At 41.2% G+C, this 22,183-nt stretch overlaps 1 protein-coding gene across 1 annotated transcript in view; it reads left to right on the forward strand.

The window, feature by feature from the left end:
- The window catches only part of map3k8 (mitogen-activated protein kinase kinase kinase 8), a gene marked incomplete at its 3' end in the record, with an annotated part of 5,442 nt that extends 2,965 nt beyond the window's left edge, over positions 1–2,477 (forward strand). Inside the window, exons 6-8 of the mRNA XM_080855635.1 lie at positions 311–463; positions 1,598–1,841; positions 2,353–2,477. Of these exons, the coding sequence (XP_080711761.1) occupies positions 311–463; positions 1,598–1,841; positions 2,353–2,477 (522 nt within the window). The remainder of the gene's footprint in view (positions 1–310; positions 464–1,597; positions 1,842–2,352) is intronic.
- Positions 2,478–22,183: the final 19,706 nt, after the last annotated feature.

Raw genomic sequence — 22,183 nt, forward strand, 5'->3', positions numbered from 1 at the left:
CACACACACACACACACACACACGCACACGCACACGCACAGAAAAAAAAATCCCCCTTAATCGAACACACACATAAACACTCACTCCTAGCACTCTTATCTTGGCATTCTCATGCAGTTGTCTACACACCACCACCACCCAAACCCACACACAGCCTCAGATAACTGAGAGGATAAACAAAACAGTTGTGTTTGCTTGTGTGTGTGCGTGTATGTATGTGTGCTGTATTAGACCGACAACTGGGCAAGTACATAGTAACCATGAGTGTTACACTGACCCTATATTCACTTATTGGTGTGTGTGTGTTCAGATGTACATGAGTCCAGAGCTGGTTCTGTGTGTAGGCCACAACACAAAGACTGATATCTACAGTCTGGGCTCCACAATGATCCACATGCTGACAGGCAGTGCTCCTTGGGTCAGGAGGTTCCCTCGCACCGCCTACCCATCCTACCTTTATATTGTGAGTATATGCTTCACTTCAGATTAATGCCTCCTCTTACTGTACTTCACCCATCCAATCTGGATGTAGATGATGCATTCCACCCATCCAGGCATTCAATAATGAATTTTATAGATATACATGTATATTTTTTAATGTAAATGATATATATAGTATACATCAGTATTAGCATTATATATATATGCACACACACACAGTAAAGTATAGTGTTTAAGGGACAGTTTTTTTCCTCCATCGGTTCCTGTAACCGATACAAGTTTCTAGTAAGCATTGTCTGTGGCTGTTTGACCTTTGAGTGCCTGGTCTCGAAAATCTGGAATCTTTGATAAAGTAGTTCATGGTCAGAAGGAACAGTTAAGTGAACACAAATGATTGTTGCGTACATGCGTTTAACTGAAAAAGGTCAATATTTTTGCATCAAATGCATGTGAGGGAGAAGGTGTATGTGTGGGTGATTTGTATGTGCGTATTTCCCCCGTCCCATGATTCCTGTGTCAGAACCTGAGGTTCCTGTTTTAAGCAACAATTCTTTTAAGCTTCTGCTTTTCACTTCTGCTTCTGGTTCCATGTGCTGGTTCTGCTTTTAATTTGACTTGAATGTGCATCCTGATTAGACATGTTTGATCATTTGAATGGGGACAGTGTGTCTTTGTGTGTCCAGCTGTATGAGTGTATTTGCTGAATGAATTAATGTGTGTAGACTGTGCACTTACGTGAGTTTTTTGTTTGCATGCTTTTGCATGTATGTGTTGTATGGCATCACTGAGTGTGCGCGGTCTTCCAGGTGATTGACGTTGCAAGTTGAATCTTTGAGGATGTGTTTGCATTTCGTTTGTCATCTGTATTTTTTTCCTTTGTTCATTTTTGTGATTTACACCATTGGTGCTTGGTGGAGATACGTTTTTTTTTTTAACTGTGTAAGTTTGAAAGATATGCTCTAGTTTTCTGTCTCTGAGGTCTTATGACTGCGATATGCATTTTGGTGCATGTGCACAAATTCCTTGTTCTAACGGGGAACATGAGTGTGTCTGTGTGGTGTGCGGGTGAGGAGCTGATCTCCCCGTATGACTGCATTTATTGGTTACATAGCCTGTCCTGGCATCTTCCCTTATACTGTTTCTCTTTCTCTCTCAGATTCATAAACTGGCACCCCCTCTGGAGGAGATTCCTGAGTCCTGTAGCACCCCCTTGAGGTCAGTCCTACACAGCGCGCTACACAGGAACCCTGCCCACAGAGGATCTGCTTCAGCGCTGCTGCAGCACCACGCCCTGAATCCCACAACCAATCAGACACGCTACACCAGCCTAGACTCTGCCTTGGGGGAGGGGGCTCGCCCATTTCTCTCACAGTTCAGCAATACTTCAGACACCACACAGGGTGAATAAGGTCTTATATACATTCATACATACCGACATGCAAGTGTACATATGTAACAGCCAGTGACATAAAGGCTTTTGACGTCTCATAGGAATATCATGGGAATAATACATAATTTAATGTGAGACACCAGTGGCAAAACAATTCTGTGTTGGAATTCAATATTGTGGTAGTTTGGAAGTTGAAATTCACAGCTGGAAGCAGGACATGATTGGTCTATTCTTCTCCACATACATTTAGATAGATATATTACTTTTGTTGATCCTCAAAGGAAAATGCAGAAGCTAATGCAAACCTATTGCTCATTTAATGGGAAGACTGTAAGCAATTTAGCATATGTGCATCCATCCCCAACATAGACTGCAACATGAGATGCAACATTTGATTTGTCTAGCCCCTGAATATTAGTCCAGTGAACTAAATGTCTCATCCAAATGTATCTTGAAAGATCATGCATAAACAGGCACACAGACACCACACACTTGCTAACTTTTGGTGTATTTTTTTTCAGACTCCTCCCTGAGCTCTGAAGACTGGAGTCCGGGCAAGAAGGGGGGCTCTCTGTACCTGGATCTGGGCGCCTTGGCTGGGTACTTCCACTTGGTGAGCCCCCCCCCCAGTGCAGAATACAATTAGCTCACACACAACCAGGCTCACTGCTCCGAGTTAAGTGTCCATTACTTCACTGTCTGTTCACTGGGTGCTGTGTGTGTCACTACCCTGGATGGGTCAAATGCAGAGGTGGAATTCAGAGTGTGTGTGTCTACGCCACCTCTGCCATAAAGTCACTTTCACTTTTTCGCTTTCACACACACACATTGGCACAATTTTCCAACAAACATGGCTACAGTGAATTGCTACTTATGGCAAAGACTTTGCACTCATAGAGCTTTTACCAGAAGTGACATATACTCGAACCCCTGCTATAAAGAGAACATGTAACACGAACAATCCAGCCTTTAAACTTCACACTCTCAGGTCCGCTTAACTCTTGGGGTGGACCCCAACTGTAAGGGCACACTAGACAGTGAAATAATCAGGATGGGACTGATGGTATAATATATCATCATAAGGATAGATCAGAACACGGCACCCACCCTCTGGGTTTGTGTGGTTGTATGAGTACAAATGCATTTGTGTATTGTGCTGCAGATGTTGTTCCTATGGAATATGTGTACAAAATTGTCATTACAGTGTAAATGATTTAATATGTGCCAGAGTTCACAGTCAATATTTAGACTGGGTTCACAGTCTTTTGTGTGTGAGATTCTCAAGATGTGTTGAATGGTAATTAACTGTTATTCAGTGGAGTGAATAAAACAGATACCCACTTAAGTCTGCAGTTTTTCCTTCTTTCGACGTTTGTGTGAAGTAATGATGACTCAATCTTCCATATGAATTGAGGGGTAAATTCTGTCTGTTGTAGGATTATAGGTGGTTTCTCTGCTGAAATTACCCAAATCTAATTTTTCTCTTCAGCTGAGGGCAGTGTAATTTTTCTCTAGAAGAGCTAGAGTTAGGACTGCTTGTCAGGTGTTTTATGTGTGTGTATGACAATTTACAACTGGCAAACAACACAAACTTCACTCGAAACAGGAAGTGACTCCTTGCAAGTTGAGGGAAAAACACAACATCACTCCAGATGAAGCAGTATTATGGATAGCTAGGAACACTTTATGTTTGTGTGTTGGCAATATTTGCCCAGGATAAGAAGTGTTAGTTTAAACTGAAAAGAAGAATTCCCCATTATCACACGGAGAAATGTTGACAGTGTGTTGGCGGAGGGATTTTCTAAGCCAGCCATTTGACGCTGGAAGTACATCTTTGAACCCAAAATCACACCTCACCCACCAGGAACAAACTGCACTGTCAGGAAAATGTCCCCTTATTCATGAGGTATTGAGGCTCCAGGGTGACCGGACAGCTGGGTTGAATGACCCCACCGTAAGACCTGTGGACAGACAGAACTAGGAACAAAAAGGCGGTTAAGAGGGCACTGACTGGGCTTTACCTCATTAGGTTGAGCTGCAGTAACAATGGACTCAATATCTAATAGAGCCGCTCCTAGAACAATGAGGGGGGAGGATGGTGTCCGGTTCCTGAGGTCTCTCACAGGGGGCTGAATCATAGATATCTTAGATAAAGGCTAGATGGATAATGGCGGACTTGAATGTCCGCACAGGTGGCCATTTTGAGGACAGTATAGCTTCCGGAAGGGATCAGTGGTACGCTAGGTAACGCCAGTGATCTTCACAATCGTCACTCTTATTTCGCGGAAATTTTGACGGATTTACAAATGACTTGATTTACAATCGTCATTACCTTGGTAATCATTCTGGATGCTTGAACATGTTGAAATGTGCAGCTTAATTGTGTATCACGGCTATTGTGTATCAGTCATTTTACATCAATTGGCGAGTAATTGTTCTTTCTTTTCAATATAACTTAAGTTGCACATAATAAAACTGAAGTTGCACATGTTTTCCAATCGGGTTGGTTTGTTAAACATCTTACATTATGATTTCGACAGGAAATTGCTGACTTTATTGCCAATGAAGATGCCAGAATTTTGTGCAATCTGCTCTATTGAACACTCCCTTGAAACGAGACCTGTCAGAGACCTGTCAATGTTATTTTCATATGAAAACCCATGTTTATAATTCTTCATAAGTATGTAGTGCCATAAGAAATATCTTACGTTTATAACAAACCAACCCGTTTGAAAATCGGTTGAAAATTGAGCAAGTTCTGGTTATTTAAAAAGTACCACTACCAACACAATGTTAAGGGGGAGTGAGCTATACTGTCCTCAAAATGGCCGAAATGTGCGGACATTCGACTCCGTCGGCCAGAAACGCAGTCAGGATATCTAGCCTTTATTATAGATATCTATGGGCTGAATCACGAGACAGTGCATCAGCCTTTGCATTCTTGTGACCAGGATGGTAAGACAGGGTAAAATTAAATCGGGAGAAAAACATGGCCCAGCGGGCTTAACGGGGGTTGAACCTCTTGGCAGTTTGGATGTACTGCAAGTTCTTGTGGTCAGTCCATACCAGGAACGGCACAGAGGCGCCCTCCAGCCAATGTCTCCACTCCTCCAGAGCTAACTTAACCGCCAGCAATTCCCTATTGCCGACGTCATAATTCTGCTCAGTAGGCGTGAGGCTGTGTGAGTAGAAGGCACAGGGGTGGGCCTTGTTATCACTGGCTGAGCATTAGGAGAGCACAGCTCCAATGCCAATGTCAGAGGCATTAAAGCATTAAACAATCAAAATGATGAATTGAATTGACCACTCACGTTAACTTTGAAGACGCACACTTCAGGATACGTGGATATAACTCAAGGATACAGGAATACGCAGGGAGTGCAAAGGGTGAACTGCCAGATGAACAAACTATTTATAGACTCCGTCCCTTAGCCAGCTTGTGGAAGTTGGATTCAGTTAGGCAGATTCACCATAGTCATTTACAAAGAAAATTAACTGACAAAGCCCAGGTTCCAGGGAGTCTTTTCAGGGGTTAAGATGGATCAGGATGGGCCCTGAGGTGAAGCATTGTTTTAGGACCCGGAAAGCTCCCTCCGCAGCGGATGACCAGATGAATTTAACAGCCGTGGAAGTATTCTTTGATAAACAGCTGATAGGAACGTCTTTGTTGCGTCATCCGGAACTTCTCTCTAGCCGGAACTCTCCTTCCATGACAAAGTAAGTGACACTTTGGTCTCCATACAATCCAGCTACACGTTACAAATTGTGTCGTAGGACTTTTTATCTCTTGAGGCTGCTCGAAGTGGGATGGGTAATGTGCTTGTCATAGTGGACTATTTCACCGGGTATGCAGTGGCTGTCCCCACTTAAGATCAGACTGCAGTAACGACAGCTGAGATGTTTTGGAAGCACTTCATCCAGCCATATTGGGGTTTTGACCAGCTGCACTCAGATCAGATTGTGTCACAACCTAATATGGATATATACCTGTGTATGTTGTCAAGCCAGTGGGGGCTAATGGGGAGGAGAGAGTCTTGCATTGTAACATGTTCAGTCCATGTAAGTTTGATGTGTCCCCTCACCAAGGGCATCCCTGATGTCAACAAGGACCGTAGCCGATGCATGTATCTTTGGGTGTGGGGTCATCCTGCAGGTCCGGTAGCACGAGCGGAGATGGACCCTGGCAGGACTCTCAGGGATCAACACCAAGCACAGCTCCATCAGTTGGGGTTGGTCTGGCTTCACCACCAGCTCTGGGCCCCTCGCTCCCTGAAACGACGGGCCTACATCGCTCTACCCGCACCACCAAGGGTCGACTACCCCAACGCTACCAAATGTGATCTGGGTGTTCTGGGAATGTGAGGACAAATTTGATGTAGGGGGGGCTGGATGTAAGCAGGTGGTTTGAGCGAAGACGATGGGGGGCGGGGTACAGCCTGGTCTAGACGTTGCGGCACACCTGTGTTGCATTAATCAATTGGTAAGGGGAATATAATAGGTTTGCTTGTGTAGAAACGGGAGGTCAGGGACAGGAGCTACTGCTGAGCTCCAAGCCGAGGGCTGCCGTGCCAGGACGTGGGTGAGTGCTGTTTACCCGTCGCTTTACAAAAAAAATGCTATTAGATTGGAACTAAGTGCGTTGGCTTAGATAGCTGACTGTTGCGAGTTGCGATCACTGGTCTGTGTACCTCCGATATACCCCACGTCCGGCAGTGGCAGCGAGGAGGCCATTTTTCCGGGGAATTGTGTTCCCCAGCGGGCAGTGGCGGTTCTACACAGAGGCCTGGGGTGGCACGTGCCCCTGTAGACATGTCCCTGGCCAGCCCTGCTGACCAAATAAAACAATTATGAATTTAGAGAGCGCCTGAAGCGGAACTAATGTGACGCAACACTCTACACAGGTTAATTAAAGCAGCACACCCAAACACTGTAGTCTACCAGGTGTGGTGCTCCTCCTGTTGCAAGAGTCGCAAAAGGTAAGCAAAACGATTACATGACTCCTAAGTGACTTGATGTTCTTGCACATAACCGTGTTACTGTTGTTTCTCACACTGATAAAGAAATCAAGTTTGAAAATGTCTGGTCTCGATGTTTAGAAACGTAATCATATCTAAGCAAACTCATCGAACACCCAGGGGGGGCAATTTTTTTGATGATTTAGGCGAACAATATTCTATAGAAATACAGACCTCGTTATCCACTTTTGTTCCGATTCTTGGATGTAGGATTTCCCTCCCTTTGTAGAAACCTTTTGAATGGATACATTTGGTCCATATTGTTTTGTTGTCAATCTAACTATTCATTAGTACGCCGACTTAAAAGGACTCTCTGCAAAAGAGCGAATAAAGTTGTTGCAAAGAATAGGAGCAATCTTGACGGAATATGCCTCTGTCGAAGCTGTATGACGTCCTTATAGGCTTTTACGTCCATTACTTATGACACGGCATGGAGGGGCAAACCCTCCCGGAAGCCATAGAGAATGCATTGAGGGCCTGATTTACTAACAGGATTGCGCCCATTTCAGGCGTAAAATAGCGGGTGTAAACATAAAACGGTATTTACAAAGGAGGCGCATTTGAGTAGAAGCGCATATTCATGCTGTGTGGGTGTGTGCCGCAACGAGGTGGGAGGGTATAAGGAAACGTGGGTGTGTGCCGCAAAGAAAGGCGTTAGGTGCGCCTAATTATGTATTCCGTGGTATTTACTAAAACTGCCTGACGAGCGTGCATCTCTAATTTGCGGGAAAATTCTCCTCCTCATAAAAGCACGTCTTAACCAGGAAGCACTATTTTGATTGAGTCTGAAAACTTCGATATGGCAGCAGTTATTAGAAGGCGAAGACAGAGACAAAATCAACGCGCAGAAAGAATTTTTCAACACGAATAACACTTTTCCAGTTAAGCGAACCAGAAATCATTAGACGGTACAGGTTAACCAGCCACGCAATACTACAATAACTGAACCAGATCAGAGACGACATCGAACCCTCCACCCGGCGATCACATTCCATTCCATCAGTTGTTAAACTCCAGGCAACATTGCAAATATTGGCATCCGGATCATTTCAAACAGTTATAGCATCAGCAGTTGGTATATCTCAGCCTTCACTCAGCCAAATAGTCACCCAGGTACTCGACGCATTGCTACAGCGCACTGGTAAATACATTTCCCCACTGCCATAGGTGAAATTAGAGACATCAAACAGGACTTTTTTCAAATTGCAAACTTTCCGAACGTAATTGGAGCTGTCAAGCTAAAAAGGCACCGATGCCTAAAAGAGCCCGGATGATGTAATGTTGACTTTCGAACGACTCTTGAGTGACAGTTGCTATGCCAACGCCAATACGTCACCCTAACGCGATTTACCTCAGAGCATCTTGCATTGTACTTTGCTACCTGAGACCAGCTTGCTTGTATTTGACCTACAATAAACCAACCAAAACAACCATGTGCTTTATGGAAAGCCAAAAATGACATAATTAAAAATAAATACATATGTAAAAATGTGAGTCATAAATAAATAAAATCACTAAAAATGCACCAAAGAAAAGCATTAGAAAAAAATATATCATGCAGTTATGTGAATGGAAATGGAAAATGAGTCCTTTTTATTTACTGTTACATTTATTTACGCTTACATTTATTCCCAAATACATTTCTTCCTCCTTTTATTTTTCTATTTATTTACACATTTTTTACCGTACTATTTCCCGTACCGTATTGATTTCTTCTCGCGCCTTTTTACATTTCTTTCTCCTTCATTTACATTTCTGGCTGCATTTATTTCTGGCTGCATTTATTTCCGTATTCATTCTTGTCTCAGTATGCAAATGAGGTGGGCTATCATTGGCCAGCGCACCGTCTCTCTCATTGGTCGAGCTGCTTACCCCACTCTCCCCTAGCTCTGTTTTCTTATAACCAAAGCTATGCAAGCTAACCAGCTAACTCACGTTAGTTACCTTCAGACACACATATCACCTTCACACACACTGATCATACCCAAGCTGTCAACCTTAACGTATGAGGTTTATCGTTTTGCTTGCCATGGTTCAGTTTGTTTAGCTAACGGAAGCTAAGCAGTGCACAGTTAGTTTAGCTAACGGAAGCTAACCAAGTTAAACAGTGCACCGTTAGTTTAGCTAACAGAAGCTAAGCAAGTTAACCACAACCAGTGCACATCAGCAGTTGAGATCTTTGTCCGCTCTCGTCAGCTCGGTTGTAACGTGAACTGCAGGACGGGATAGCTTTTGCAGAGCTTTGTCAACACAATATTCCCCCTAATGACAAGTGAGAAAAAAAATCGCTGGATTTGTCACCCAAACCCATGAAATCAGGCCACACATAACGTGAGGATTGTAATAACTCTAAGGCAATGTGTGCAGCTCTTTAACTTTCTCAAAAAGTTGATAGATAGTCTCTTTATTGATCCCTCGTGGAAATGAACTGTCGTGCATCTACAATGAAAGTACTATACACCAAAGCTATAAAATGAGACGTTTGCGTCCCCTATTTTGTTGCTACATCCCACTGCACAACAGGTAGCGGGCATCTTCATTTGAGTATGGCGGATTGTAGCGAGCGAGCAGGGTAAGAAATCTGGAGTCAAGGTCTCAGCCACATAGACATCCTATTACGCTCAGCCATCTCTGCGAAGCCTCGAAGCTCCCTCGCCACCATACTCCAAGTGATCGGTGGATTCATTAAAAAAAAATTGTGATTCAAATTGCATCAAAATAGCTTTCAATCTCTTCCGATCTCTCCATACAGCTTCTCAGTTCTCACCAACACTTAGGCCAGAGGCCTAGCGAGACCAATGAGCGACACGGTGCGCTGGCCAATGATAGCCCACCTCATTTGCATACTGAGACAAGAATGAATACGGAAATAAATGCAGCCAGAAATGTAAATGTAGGAGAAAGAAATGTAAAAAGGCGCGAGAAGAAATAAATACGGTACGGGAAATAGTACGGTAAAAAATGTGTAAATAAATAGAAAAATAAAAGGAGGAAGAAATGTATTTGGGAATAAATGTAAGCGTAAATAAATGTAACAGTAAATAAAAAGGACTCATTTTCCATTTCCATTCACATAACTGCATGATATATTTTTTCTAATGCTTTTCTTTGGTGCATTTTTAGTCATTTTATTTATTTATGACTCACATTTTTACATATGTATTTATTTTTAATTATGTCATTTTTGGCTTTCCATAGTGCTTGATGTTTGACTTTGGTAGGAAAGTGGTTGATTCGCTAGTTGGTTATAGTATCAAAGTAAGCACATTTCATTAGCTATCTCGTGCTAGTGTAACGAGCTATCTTGTTAGCTTGAAGCTATTCATCTGTTGTGCTTAAATTAAGAAAGTCCTTAATGTGTTGTGATTTTAAGACATATCTGACGGCACCCACAATTAAATTTGAACAAAACAGGGCATTGTTTGCACAACATTTTACTAAAGAACAACGGGGGCTTGCTAGCTTTGACATGCTAGCGGACATTGCTAACTTACAGGTTACCAGCAGGCAGGTGTAGCTAAAACTTTTTATTCGCTTAATATAGTGCCTAAACGGATACTATGTACCCCGACACTTTTTGGCTATCAGTCAGAGAGTCTCAAGAGTAGTTCGAAAGCCATCAGCTACGTTTTAGTCGCTTAATATTGTCGCACAAAAGGAGGAATTGCTATTAGCAATATAGATGCTAGCGCGCGAAACCTGTTGATGTGTGCTTACTTACAAAAGACCGGCAGCCAATATTAAGCGTGTAAAAAGTACCTGATGGCTTTCGAACAACTCTTGAGACTCTCTGACTGATAGCTAAAAAGTGTCCGGGTGCGTAGTGTCCGTTAAGGCACAATATTAAGCGACTAAAAAGTAGCTGATGGCTTTCGAACGACTCTGAGACTTAAAGCTAATAAGCGCCCGGCCTACGTGGTGACTGGATTACGTAATGCTAACGTTGGCATAGAAACTGTCACTCAAGAGGCGTTCGAAAGTCAACATTACGTCGGCCGGGCTCTTTTTGGCATCCGGTGCCTTTTTAGCTTGACAGAGCCATTGATTGCACCCACATCCAAACAGTCCCACCTTCAATCCACGAACACATTTACCGAAACAGAAAGCACACATATTCAATGAATGTCCAGGTCATATGTGATGCCAACATGACCATTACTAACGTGGTAGCCAAATACCCTGGATCTTTCCATGACAGTTTTATCTTCCGGAATAGTGCCATCTATCCAAGATTGAGCAACGGGGATTTTGGAGAGGCCTGGCTACTTGGTAAATGTATTTGTTTCAGTGGGGATGTATTGTAGTGAACCCATGTCCTTTGTAGAAATTATTAATCTCGCCACACATCTATATTGTTATATTAGACAGTTTATGCATTAATGCCACCAATAGCATATTCTTTATAATCGTGTTCTTTTAAACATCTCGCTGTAGGTGATGGCGGGTTCACCAACAGCCATGGATAATGACACCTATACCCAACCGCACGCACATTGAATCAGGTTCAGTGATTGAGCGAACGTGAACCAATATATCTATCTCCTCTTCGCTGAACCTTCGTTTTTTCTTCCTCGAATCTCAGTGGTGGCAGTTACATGCAGGCGAATTCTCCCGTCTTTTAACTGTGCGCTAAATAACACTAAAGGGCGGAGTAAGGCGCTGATTACCCAGCGCGGATCTGGTTTGATAAATACCACGAAAAATGCGGAAAAAAAACGTGCGTTAATTTGCGCTTTGGCAAAGGCGCAGACTAAGCTAGGGTCGCAATGTTAGTTAATCAGGCCCAATGGGCGGGGTTAGGCACTAAGGACAAGATGACGTTCATGTTTGATAAATAGGATGAAAAACAGCGTGCGTTAATTTGCGCTTTGGCAAAGGCGCAGATCAAGCTGCGGTCGCAATGTTAGTAAATCAGGCCCTGAGAGCTCTGTTTTGTGAAAAAAATGGATTTAACAAATCTCATTTCGCTCCTTGGCCCCCCAAGAAAAATTGTCTAGAACCATTAATGCCGGCGGGTTTCTTTGTGTGTGTCAATGCGTGTGCATGTGTGAGCAGGACGAAGAGCAAGCTCATATTCTGTGCAAAGTGCCGTGTCTGTACAGAGGAATAGAAAGGGATATGCTTAACCTTGGCTTGCTGTGCTTATGGTTGCTGTGTGGATTCCTTCCGGCTCTTGATGTGTATTTTATTACTGACCATATGATTGGGATGAATTTAACGTATTTTATCTGAAACACCTTTGCTGTGTATTTATTGCTAATTTATATATCCATCTGTCCCTGAGTATAGGCCTATATTCTTCATGTAATTTATTAAGTAACTAAGTGCCAGGAGTGAAGCTCGCCTAGAGCGCCTAATGTGCTAGGGCCGCCCCTGCCTGCAGGGGGTAGCAATTAGCCTGGTAAATAGCCCCTTTACAGTTTGGCTACCCAACAGTTGCTAAGGGACAAAGTGTTTGCGTTTGCTGTGCATTCGTTTGACGTTGCATTCCCTTGACGTGTCTACATTACGACGTTTATGGCAATTCATTTGTTTTTCATGTTTTGTTGGACAATGTAGTAACTTTTGTCATTTGTTTGGAGTTTTCGACAGGTGACTCCATACAGAAGTTGTCCATATTCTTTATTCTGTCAACCTGTGTAAAGATTTTGAACTCTGAGGTTCCTTGTGAAATCACACTTTCAGCAGAGACATTGTGTAGAAACGGGAAAAAAACATTGAAATATTAAGAATTACGCGCTGTAGATAAGTACTGTAATGTAAAGAGTTTGTACTGGCAACATTTAGTGGTATTTGACTGGCTATTATAATGCATCCTTCGTGACAGAATTAAGTTGTCCTGTGCAGCCAGCCTCTTGAACAGGAAGAGACCAGTTATGTGATATTCCTCAGACATGAATATGAGTCAAATGCAGGTCATAGCTATACATTAGTTGGGTATGATGAAATGATGGTAGATATTCTATGTCTTTATGCACACAAAAAGAAAGACGCATGTAAACACTCATTACATTTTCTTAAAATGTATTTAATCAATTTGCATGTGAATTATTTTTTTAAATAAACAAGCCTTTAATAAAACATCACATTGAACATCAATTGGCAGGCTCTGATGAAACCGGGTTATTAAAATGGGAAATAAGCCATTGCAAATTGTTTTCATTGCATGGGAGATGATTATTATTTTCAAAAACTATAAAGTCAAAGTCTACATTTAGCAAACTCTGGATTGAAAATTTCATTAAAATAAAAACAGTTACACATTACAGTTGACACACAAATAGTGTTTTTCTTTTAAACTCAAACAATAGGTTACCTCCTCCAAGTAACCAAAGCTAACATTAACACCATAAGTGTTTAGAAGATTCTCACCCTCTCCCTGTTTTCCCTCACACTCACAGCCACGCCCCTTTCCCAGCCTGTTAATTTCCCCTCCTGGTTCAATTAGCCCAAGCAGCCATGATTACCTGCCACCCCGCCACCACCTTCAAAAGCTACACCGGTGTTCACAGCCCTTCCTTGTTTGAGGAAGTGGAATCTCAGAGCGCGGAACTTAAATCTTTGTCAAGTCACGGTAAAATCGAATTATATTACCTCTGTGCAGTGAATGTAAGGTGAGCATGGCAGAGGACTCAGATGGCCGATTAAAAAACAATACTTTGGATGATAATGGAATGTTTTGGCAAGAAGTTAGTCGAGTGAGGAAACTATCAGATAGAGATAGTAGTGGAGATGATTCTGTTCACTCGGTTGTGATGAAAAAGACCAGAGCCGACAATGAGCATAAGCCTAGGAATAGTACCCAGGAGATCGCCCAAGAAGTGTGGAAAGTAGTGATAGTATTTGAACAAAAAGGGGGACCAGACATGCACCCAATCCATCTAACAAAGGCAATTGAGAGGGAGATGGGACAAATAAATCATGCTAGATTTATGGGAAATGGAAGACTCTTGATCTTTGCTAACTCAGAGGAACAACGAAATAGCATCTTAAAGAGAGAAACACTGAACAAACTTAAAATAACGTCTCACGTCCCAGGTGCAGCAGCCAGAGCAAGAGGAGTCATAACAGGAATACCAACATCAGTTTCCATGCAAGAAATCAAGGAGAGTTTGTCAGAGTATGATATAGTTGAGGCTAAACGATTGCTGAAAGGGAAAGAGAAAATCGAAAGCATGTCCATTTTATTATGTTTTCAGAAAGTCTTGCCAACAAGAGTTCAAATGGGCTTCATGTCCTACATTGTTCGGGAGTACATCCCTCCTCCACTAAGATGCTTTAAATGCCAAAGATTTGGTCATGTAGCAGGACAATGCAGAGGGAAACTAAGGTGTGCTAAATGCGGTGGAGAACATGAGTATGGCAAATGTGGGAAGGATGATGTAGTAAAATGCTGCAATTGTGGAGGACAACATAGTACTGCATATGGCGGATGTGAGAAACAAAAGGAGGCTAAGGAAATACAAAATATCAAGGTAACATACAAGGTATCATATGTTGATGCTGTCAAGAAAATTGAGAAAGAGAAGAGAGACATCCCTGCTCCTATATCTAATACAACAGAGCAAGCTGCATGGAGACAATATGAGAGATTAAGAACAAGAGTGAATAAACAGTCCCCTTTAAGGGAAAAAAATCAACATATTAATGGACCTAGTCCTATCCCAGTAAGGTGTGATTGCGAAGGAAGAATCTCTAAGGAGACAATGATAGTGAAGAAAAGTGAATTCATTGCTTTTATGTGCACAGTGATGAACAGAACTTTGCAATTTCCAAAGAAAAGTGACAGAATTAAATCAGTGATAGATATTGCTAATGATTTCTTGGGATCTAAAATTAAACCTGATGAGATCCACGAAATGCTTAACCTTAAGTATGGAAAGTCTCAAAATAGTTGAAATATTAATGGTGTTTTTCATCCTCCAATGGAACGCTAGAAGTATAATAAGTAATGGGCAAGAATTTAAAAGGTATATCCATAATCTACAAGATAAACCTGATGTGATATGCATTCAGGAGACCTGGTTAAAACCACATTTAGAATTTATCATAAAAGGTTACAATTGCATTAGAATGGACAGAGGAAAAGATAGAGGTGGAGGATGTATGACATTCTTTAAAGAAGGTATTCCTTATAGACGAATGGAAACATGTAATGAACATGAATGTATTGTCACAAAAATATTTAATGGATCCAAGGAAACATATAATATTGTTAACTATTATAACCCATGTAAAACTTTGACAACTGAGTTATTAAAAGGTATTGTGGAAAAAACTCATAAGGAAATTTGGTGTGGTGATTTTAATGCACACAATAGCCTATGGGGAAGCAAACATACAGATCTGAATGGCATGGCAGTAGAAGAAATGATCAACGACAGGATGTTAGTTTGCCTAAATAATGGCTCTGGCACTAGAATCAATGTTTATAAGAATGAGACTGCTTGCATTGACCTAACGTCAGTAGATAAAAGACTAGCTAATAGATGTCAGTGGGAAATAGAACAAGAAACAAGTATTGGAAGTGACCATTTCCCAATTTGGTGTCAAATTTGAATCTCAACCTAATTACATTCATCATAAATGGGTCTTCAGAAAAGCCAAATGGGATGAATTTAAAGAAACCTGTGAAAGCATGGTGAATCAGATTTCAGAAGTAGAGCAAAATATTGGTGAAATGAATGAGAGTATAAGCTCTCTTATTTATTGTGCAGCAAGCCAAAGTATTCCAGTCAGTGAAGGTAAAAAGAGTCAAATAAATGTTCCTTGGTGGGATGACAAATGTACAGAAGTAATTAAGGACCGAAATAAAGCTTTTAAAGTATTGCGTAAATCATTAACAACTGATAACCTTTTGGGCTATCAAAGGAAAAAAGCTCTAGCTAGGAAAGTAATTAAAGTGGCAAAAAGAGAGTTCTGGAGAAATTTTTGCTCAAGGATAGGAAGAGAAACCACACTGAATCAGGTTTGGATGATGGTTAAAAAGATGACCGGAAGATACAAGCCTTCAGTTATCCCTGTTTTGATTGAAGGAGAAAAACAAGCCATTGCTGACAGTGATAAAGCTAATCTATTAGGTAAAACGTTTGCGGACATACATAGTGGTAATCACTTAGAAGAACGATTTAAGAAAAGAAAAGAGGAAATTCTGAAAGTTAATAAGGACATCCTGGGGAAAAGACAAACAGATATGTCTACAATTGATATGAAATTTAATATGTCAGAATTAAAAATGGCTTTAAATAACACAGCATATTCTGCCCCGGGAAGTGATTACTTATGTTATGTTATGTTCAAACACTTACCAGATAAAGTGCTTCAAAAGATTCTTAGGGCCTGATTTACTAATATGCGAGCGCTTCTTAATCTGCGTTCGCAAATTAACGCACTGTGTTTTTGCGCATTTTACTTGGTATTTATCAAGCCAGATCTGCGCTGGGCAAAATGTGCTTACTCCGCCCTTTAAAGAGCCTGATTTACTAAGATTGATTTGCGAACGCATCTTTGCCAGGCGCACATTAACGCACGGTGATTCCCCGCATTTTCCGTGATATTTATCAAGCCAGATACGCGCTGGACAATCATTATTTAGCGCACCGTTAAAAGACTGGAGAACTTGCCAGCAAGTTACTGCCACCATGGAGATTCGAGGAAGAAAAAACTAAGGTTCAGCGAATAGATAGCGAATAGATAGCGAGATAGATATATTGGTTCACGTTCGCTCAATCACTGAACCTGATTCAATGGGTTATATTGTTGTTTTGCCCGCCATCATCTACAGCGAGATGTTTAAAAGAACACGATTATAAATAATATGCTATTGGTGGCATTAATGCATAAACTGTCTATTATAACAATATATATGTGTACATGGCGAGATTAATACGTTCTACAAGGGACATGGGTTCACTACAATATATCCCCACTGAAACAAATACATTTACCAAGTAGACAGGCCTCTCCAAAATCACCGTTGCTCAATCATGGATAAATGGCACTATTCCGAAAGATAAAACTGTCATGGACAGACCACTTCCACGTAAGTAATGGTCATGTTGGCATCACATATGACCTGGACATTCATTGAATTGAATATGTGTGCTTTCTGTTTCGGTAAACGTGTTCGCGGATTGAAGGTGGGACTGTTTGCATGTGGGTGCGATCAATTTCTCCAATTACGTTCGGAAAGTTTAATTTCATATATATGAATATATGAATTATACGAGTTGAAACAAATATTTCTGTTCGCTGTCTCTGTCTATGTCTTTGCCTTGCTGCTGCCATATCAACGTTTTCAGACTCAGTGGAAATGCGCTTGGTTAAGACGTGCTTTTATGAGGCGGAGAATTAGCCTGCAAATCAGAGATGTGCGCTCGCCGGGCAGTTTAGTAAATACCACGCAGTTCATCATTAGGCGCACTCCTCCCATTAAATAGCGCTACACGCCTACGTTACCACCCACGTTTCCGAACCATCCCACCTGTTTGCAGGTACACACCCTCAAAGCGTTAATATGCGCTGCGCCAGCTTAGTAAATACCGTTTTTCGTTACGACCGCTATTTTACGCCAGAAAATGGGCGCAATCCTGTTAGTAAATCAGGCCCTTAATCTGTTTAATAAAGTTTGGGTAGAGGGCAAATTACCTAATGTATGGAAAAGGTCGACAATCCTTCCATTTCTTAAACCAGGAAAAGAGTCAGGCAATCCAGGAAACTATAGACCAATAGCCCTAACGTCTCATCTAGGGAAACTGATGGAAAAACTTATTGTATCACGATTAAATTATTACTTAGAATATAAATATCCACTTCATAAATATCAAACTGGATTCAGGAAACAAAAGTCAACAACAGATGCCTTAATCAAGCTCACTAACGAAATAGAAAAGTCTTTGGCAAGGAAAGAGGTTATGGTGGCTGTATTTCTGGACATAGAGAAAGCTTATGATACAACATGGAGGGAAGGATTATTAATTAAGCTAGATAAAATGGGTATTAAGGGAAGAATGTATAATTAAATATCAGATTTTCTCTCTCAGCGTACCTTGAGAGTCAGGGTGGGTGAAGCAATATCTGAAGAGTTCATAGTGGAAAGCGGAATACCGCAGGGGAGTGTTATTAGTCCCATTTTGTTCAACATAATGATTAATGATATTTATGAGAATTTGGGTGAAATGAACGAAGGATTACTGTATGCTGATGATGCAGTTATTTGGAGAAGGGGTCGCAATATTAAGTACATTACTGATCAAATACAAAAGGACAAACATCATAGAGCAATGGGGAGTGGATTGGGGATTTAAATTCTCTGTACAAAAATCACAGGTAATATACTTCACTAGAAAGAAGGTTCCAGAAAACTACAGAGTTATGCTATATAATCAGTCAATTGAAAGAGGAATGAAATTTAAATATCTAGGAATGTGGTTGGACATTAAACTGACATGGAAACATCATATAGAATATATGGAGACGAAATGCAAAAAGGTGCTCAACTTGATGAGGATGGTTTCTGGTCTTCACTGGGGAGCAGATAGGCAATCTTTGATGAATATTTACAAAGCCCTGATAAGATCTACTATTGATTATGGTTGTATAATATATAGCTCAGCTAGCAAAACATCTCTCTTGAAATTAGATAGGGTACAATTTAAGGCACTGAGATTAGCGTTAGGAGCTATGAAAACAACTCCTACTAGTGCTCTATTGGTAGAAGCAGAGGAAACTCCACTCAAGTTAAGGTATGTTAAACTTTCATTAACATATTGGGTCAGACGGCAGGGAAGTGTGAATAACCCAGCGATGGCAGTGATCAAAGATTGCTGGGAATATCATAAGAAATCAAATGGATTTGGATGGAATATTAATGATACTGCAGATCAATATGGATTAAAAGATCTAAAATTCAGCCCTGCATTAGCTATGAGTAGTGTTCCACCATGGACACTCCCTGTTCCTGAGGTAAATATAGATCTACTAGAAGAAAAGAAAGAACATCCAGAGCAACAAAGCTTTGCAAAAACTATTTGATCTCGTCATATCATGGATACCTACAAATATACACAGATGGATCAAAAAATAATGAGTATTGTGGCATTGGAATGTATATTCCAGAATTCAATAAGACATACGGATACAGAGTGAGCAACTTTTTATCAGTTTACACAATAGAAATGATAGGAATAATAACTGCTTTGAGGTGGATTGAAGAAGTCAAACCTCTGAAGTCTGTTATATGTTCAGATGCAATGGCAGTGTTGCAAAGTTTGATAACAGGAAATTCAATAAGAGAAGACTTAGTTAGAAATGAGACACCTTTTAGCACACCTTAGAATGCTTGGAATTGCAGTCCAGTTATGTTGGATACCAGCACACATTGGGATTAAAGGGAATGAAGTAGCTGACAAAATAGCTAAAAAAGCAAGTAGTCAAGATAACATAGAAATCCATGTCCCATTGGGAAAAGGGGAAGCAAAAACAATAATTAAAGCAGAGAATATGAAAAGATGGCAAGAACAATGGGATGCTGATTTCAATGGTAGACAATATTTTAAAACTCAGAATCAAATTGGGGGGAGAAGAATCACTACTTTGGGCTTTAGTAGAAGAGAGGAGGTAGTGTACACAAGATTAAGATTAGGGCATACAGGACTTAATTCAACATTACAAATAGTAGGGAAAAGTGATGGAATGTGTGAAATATGTAAAGTTAGAGAAGATGTGGAGCATGTATTATTTAACTGTACAAAATATAATATATTCCGACAGGAGTGGCTAGAATCGGAAGCTGAAACAGGAATCAGTAAGATACTGGAAGAACAAGAGTTACAGAGAGATAAAATCAAAGCTCTTATCAGGTTCATGAAGGACACAGAATTAATGAGTAGAATTGAATTATGTAGTTTATTTTACTTTTTTTGGTTATTTTGTTTATTTATTTATTATTTTTCTTTCTAATGAAATGATCTAGTCCAGCCAGTTCCTTTACACACTCCTGTACAGTAGGTGGCGGTATACACATAAAAGATGTAATACGCCATAAATCAGAAGAAGAAGAAGAAGAAGAACAGCCCTTCCTTTTCACCCAGAGACTTTGAATGCTTTCACATGTGCTCCTTTGTGTTGCTGAACCATTTTTGTATGCGTTGCTGAACCACGTAAGTTGTTTGATTATGTATTGCCTGTGTAGGCCGAGACCTTGTTTATATGTTATGATTTATGATGCAGCACATTGTTTGGTTTACTACCTACCTCCTTGTATTTTATGATTTGAGCACATGTTGTATAGCTTGGATACCAGCCTGAACTCCGCCCACAACATTTTTGGTCTGGGAGATTCAGTCTGGCTTTGAGCTAGTTGGGAGAGATTCAAGTTTTCGGAAAAGCAATCTGACTAATCAAATTGTAAGGGCGGGCTTTATACGTTGATGGACAGATGACCAACCAACGCTTGAGTTGATTAGATAGATAGATTATAAATCGAACAAAGATGGCGCCATCTCAGGAGCTTAGTGGGACATATTTTATATGATTTAAGCTATCTACATGACTTTTTTTTATGTCTACATTGACTCGGTTAGTTGTGTATGTGCAACACGAATGTTGCCGAGGATTGTAGGTCTGAACTGAAGCGCTCTAGACCATTATTGATAGGTTATTGCTAACGCTTAGACAAAAAATCCATTGAAACGCATAGTATTTAGCTAGCCTTGCTGCTAAAAGTACGTGAGCAGGCATATCTCACAGATATTCATTCATTTTGAAAGAGGAACAGAGAAACGCGATCAAGGCATTTGTCAATCGAAAATATGTTTTTTTTCTGAAAAAGTCCGGTAAAAGTTTTAATGTATCAGAAGGTCATACTATGTTGCTCTGATTAGTTGTAGGTATCCAATTGAGCGAAGAGGCATTTTTTTTCCTGGTTCGTTGAAACACGTCCCATAATCACAGCCCAATGGCTCAGCATCAGACTCATATGAGTATGACATCGTCAGGCTACATGTTGTATGCTGTGGCACCCCTTTTGTTCTAGGTATTTGTATCTGATTTGTATACCCTTCCCTTCCTCCTAGAAACCACACACCTTCCTACCTACCTGCCTCACACACACCTTCCTACATACCTGCCTCACACACACCTTCCTTCCTACCTACCTGCCTCACACACACCTTCCTACCTACCTGCCTCACACACACCTTCCTACCTACCTGCCTCACACACACCTTCCCTCCACACACCTTCCTACCTACCTGCCTCACACACACCTTCCTACCTACCTGCCTCACACACACCATCCTCACACACACCTTCCTTCACCTGCCTTCCACACACACCAACCCATCCTACAGTCCTAAATAAAGACTTAAACTGTTACCCTGACTGGACTCGCTGTGTCTCACCGACCACCCCCATCGGTCTCAAACCAGCCACCCTGCACCTCCTCCAGCACCTCCTTTTCAATAAGGACTGAAACACACCAAACGCATTTCGTGTGCGCCTTTTATCCGCTGTGCGTCGCGTCCTTCTAGCGTTTTTAGGTGCGCTTAAAAGTTGAAATGTTCTCAACTTTTCAGCGCAAGGCGCGGAGGTGCACCGCTCATCAATGTCACACTCGTCCCAGGCAGGTGGCGCACGCAGCCCCGCTTCACAGCCTGGTGCGCCTGCGGCTGTTTTGTCCGCCACACTTTGCCAAGAAGTTTTTGAAGCGTGTACGTTTTTAGAAACGCTTTTGGTGTGTTTTGGGTTAGCCTACTAGCGCTAGCTAGCTTAACTCCAGATAAGAATGTCCAAAACCTTTGGCTGAGCACACATATAAGTGTCTTTTTACAGGCGCAGACGCTTCAGTAACGCCTTGGCAAAGTGCAGCGGCCAACACAGACTTTTCACAGCTAATAATAATCACTCTGCGATGAAAGCGCATTGATTAAAACCGTCAATTCAAAATTCTGACATTGGCAATGGAACTATTTTTATTGTGTTTAAATGTTAATTTGTTGACTATAATTGTTTTATAAAGGCAATACTCGTGGGAGTGGGGTAGGTAAGGAATAATCCCACTCCCACTCGTGCTATATTGCTTAAGCATACCACATTTTCCAGCATCAAAACAGGAAATAAGTGGTAAAGTAGAAAAGTAGTTAAGGCCGCCTGTTGCTTGATCTGATTGGCTGCCTGGACCTAATGTGACATTGATGAGCGGTGCACCTCTCTGCCTTGCGCTGGAAAGTTGAGAATAGTTCAACTTTTAAGCGCACCGAAAAAACGCTCCAAAGACGCAATCAATGCATTTCCTAGCGTCCCGTTTTTGAAAAGACGCTTATGTGTGCTCAGCCTT

This window comes from Sprattus sprattus, assembly GCF_963457725.1.
Source record: "Sprattus sprattus genome assembly, chromosome: 17".
NCBI lineage: Eukaryota > Metazoa > Chordata > Actinopteri > Clupeiformes > Clupeidae > Sprattus > Sprattus sprattus.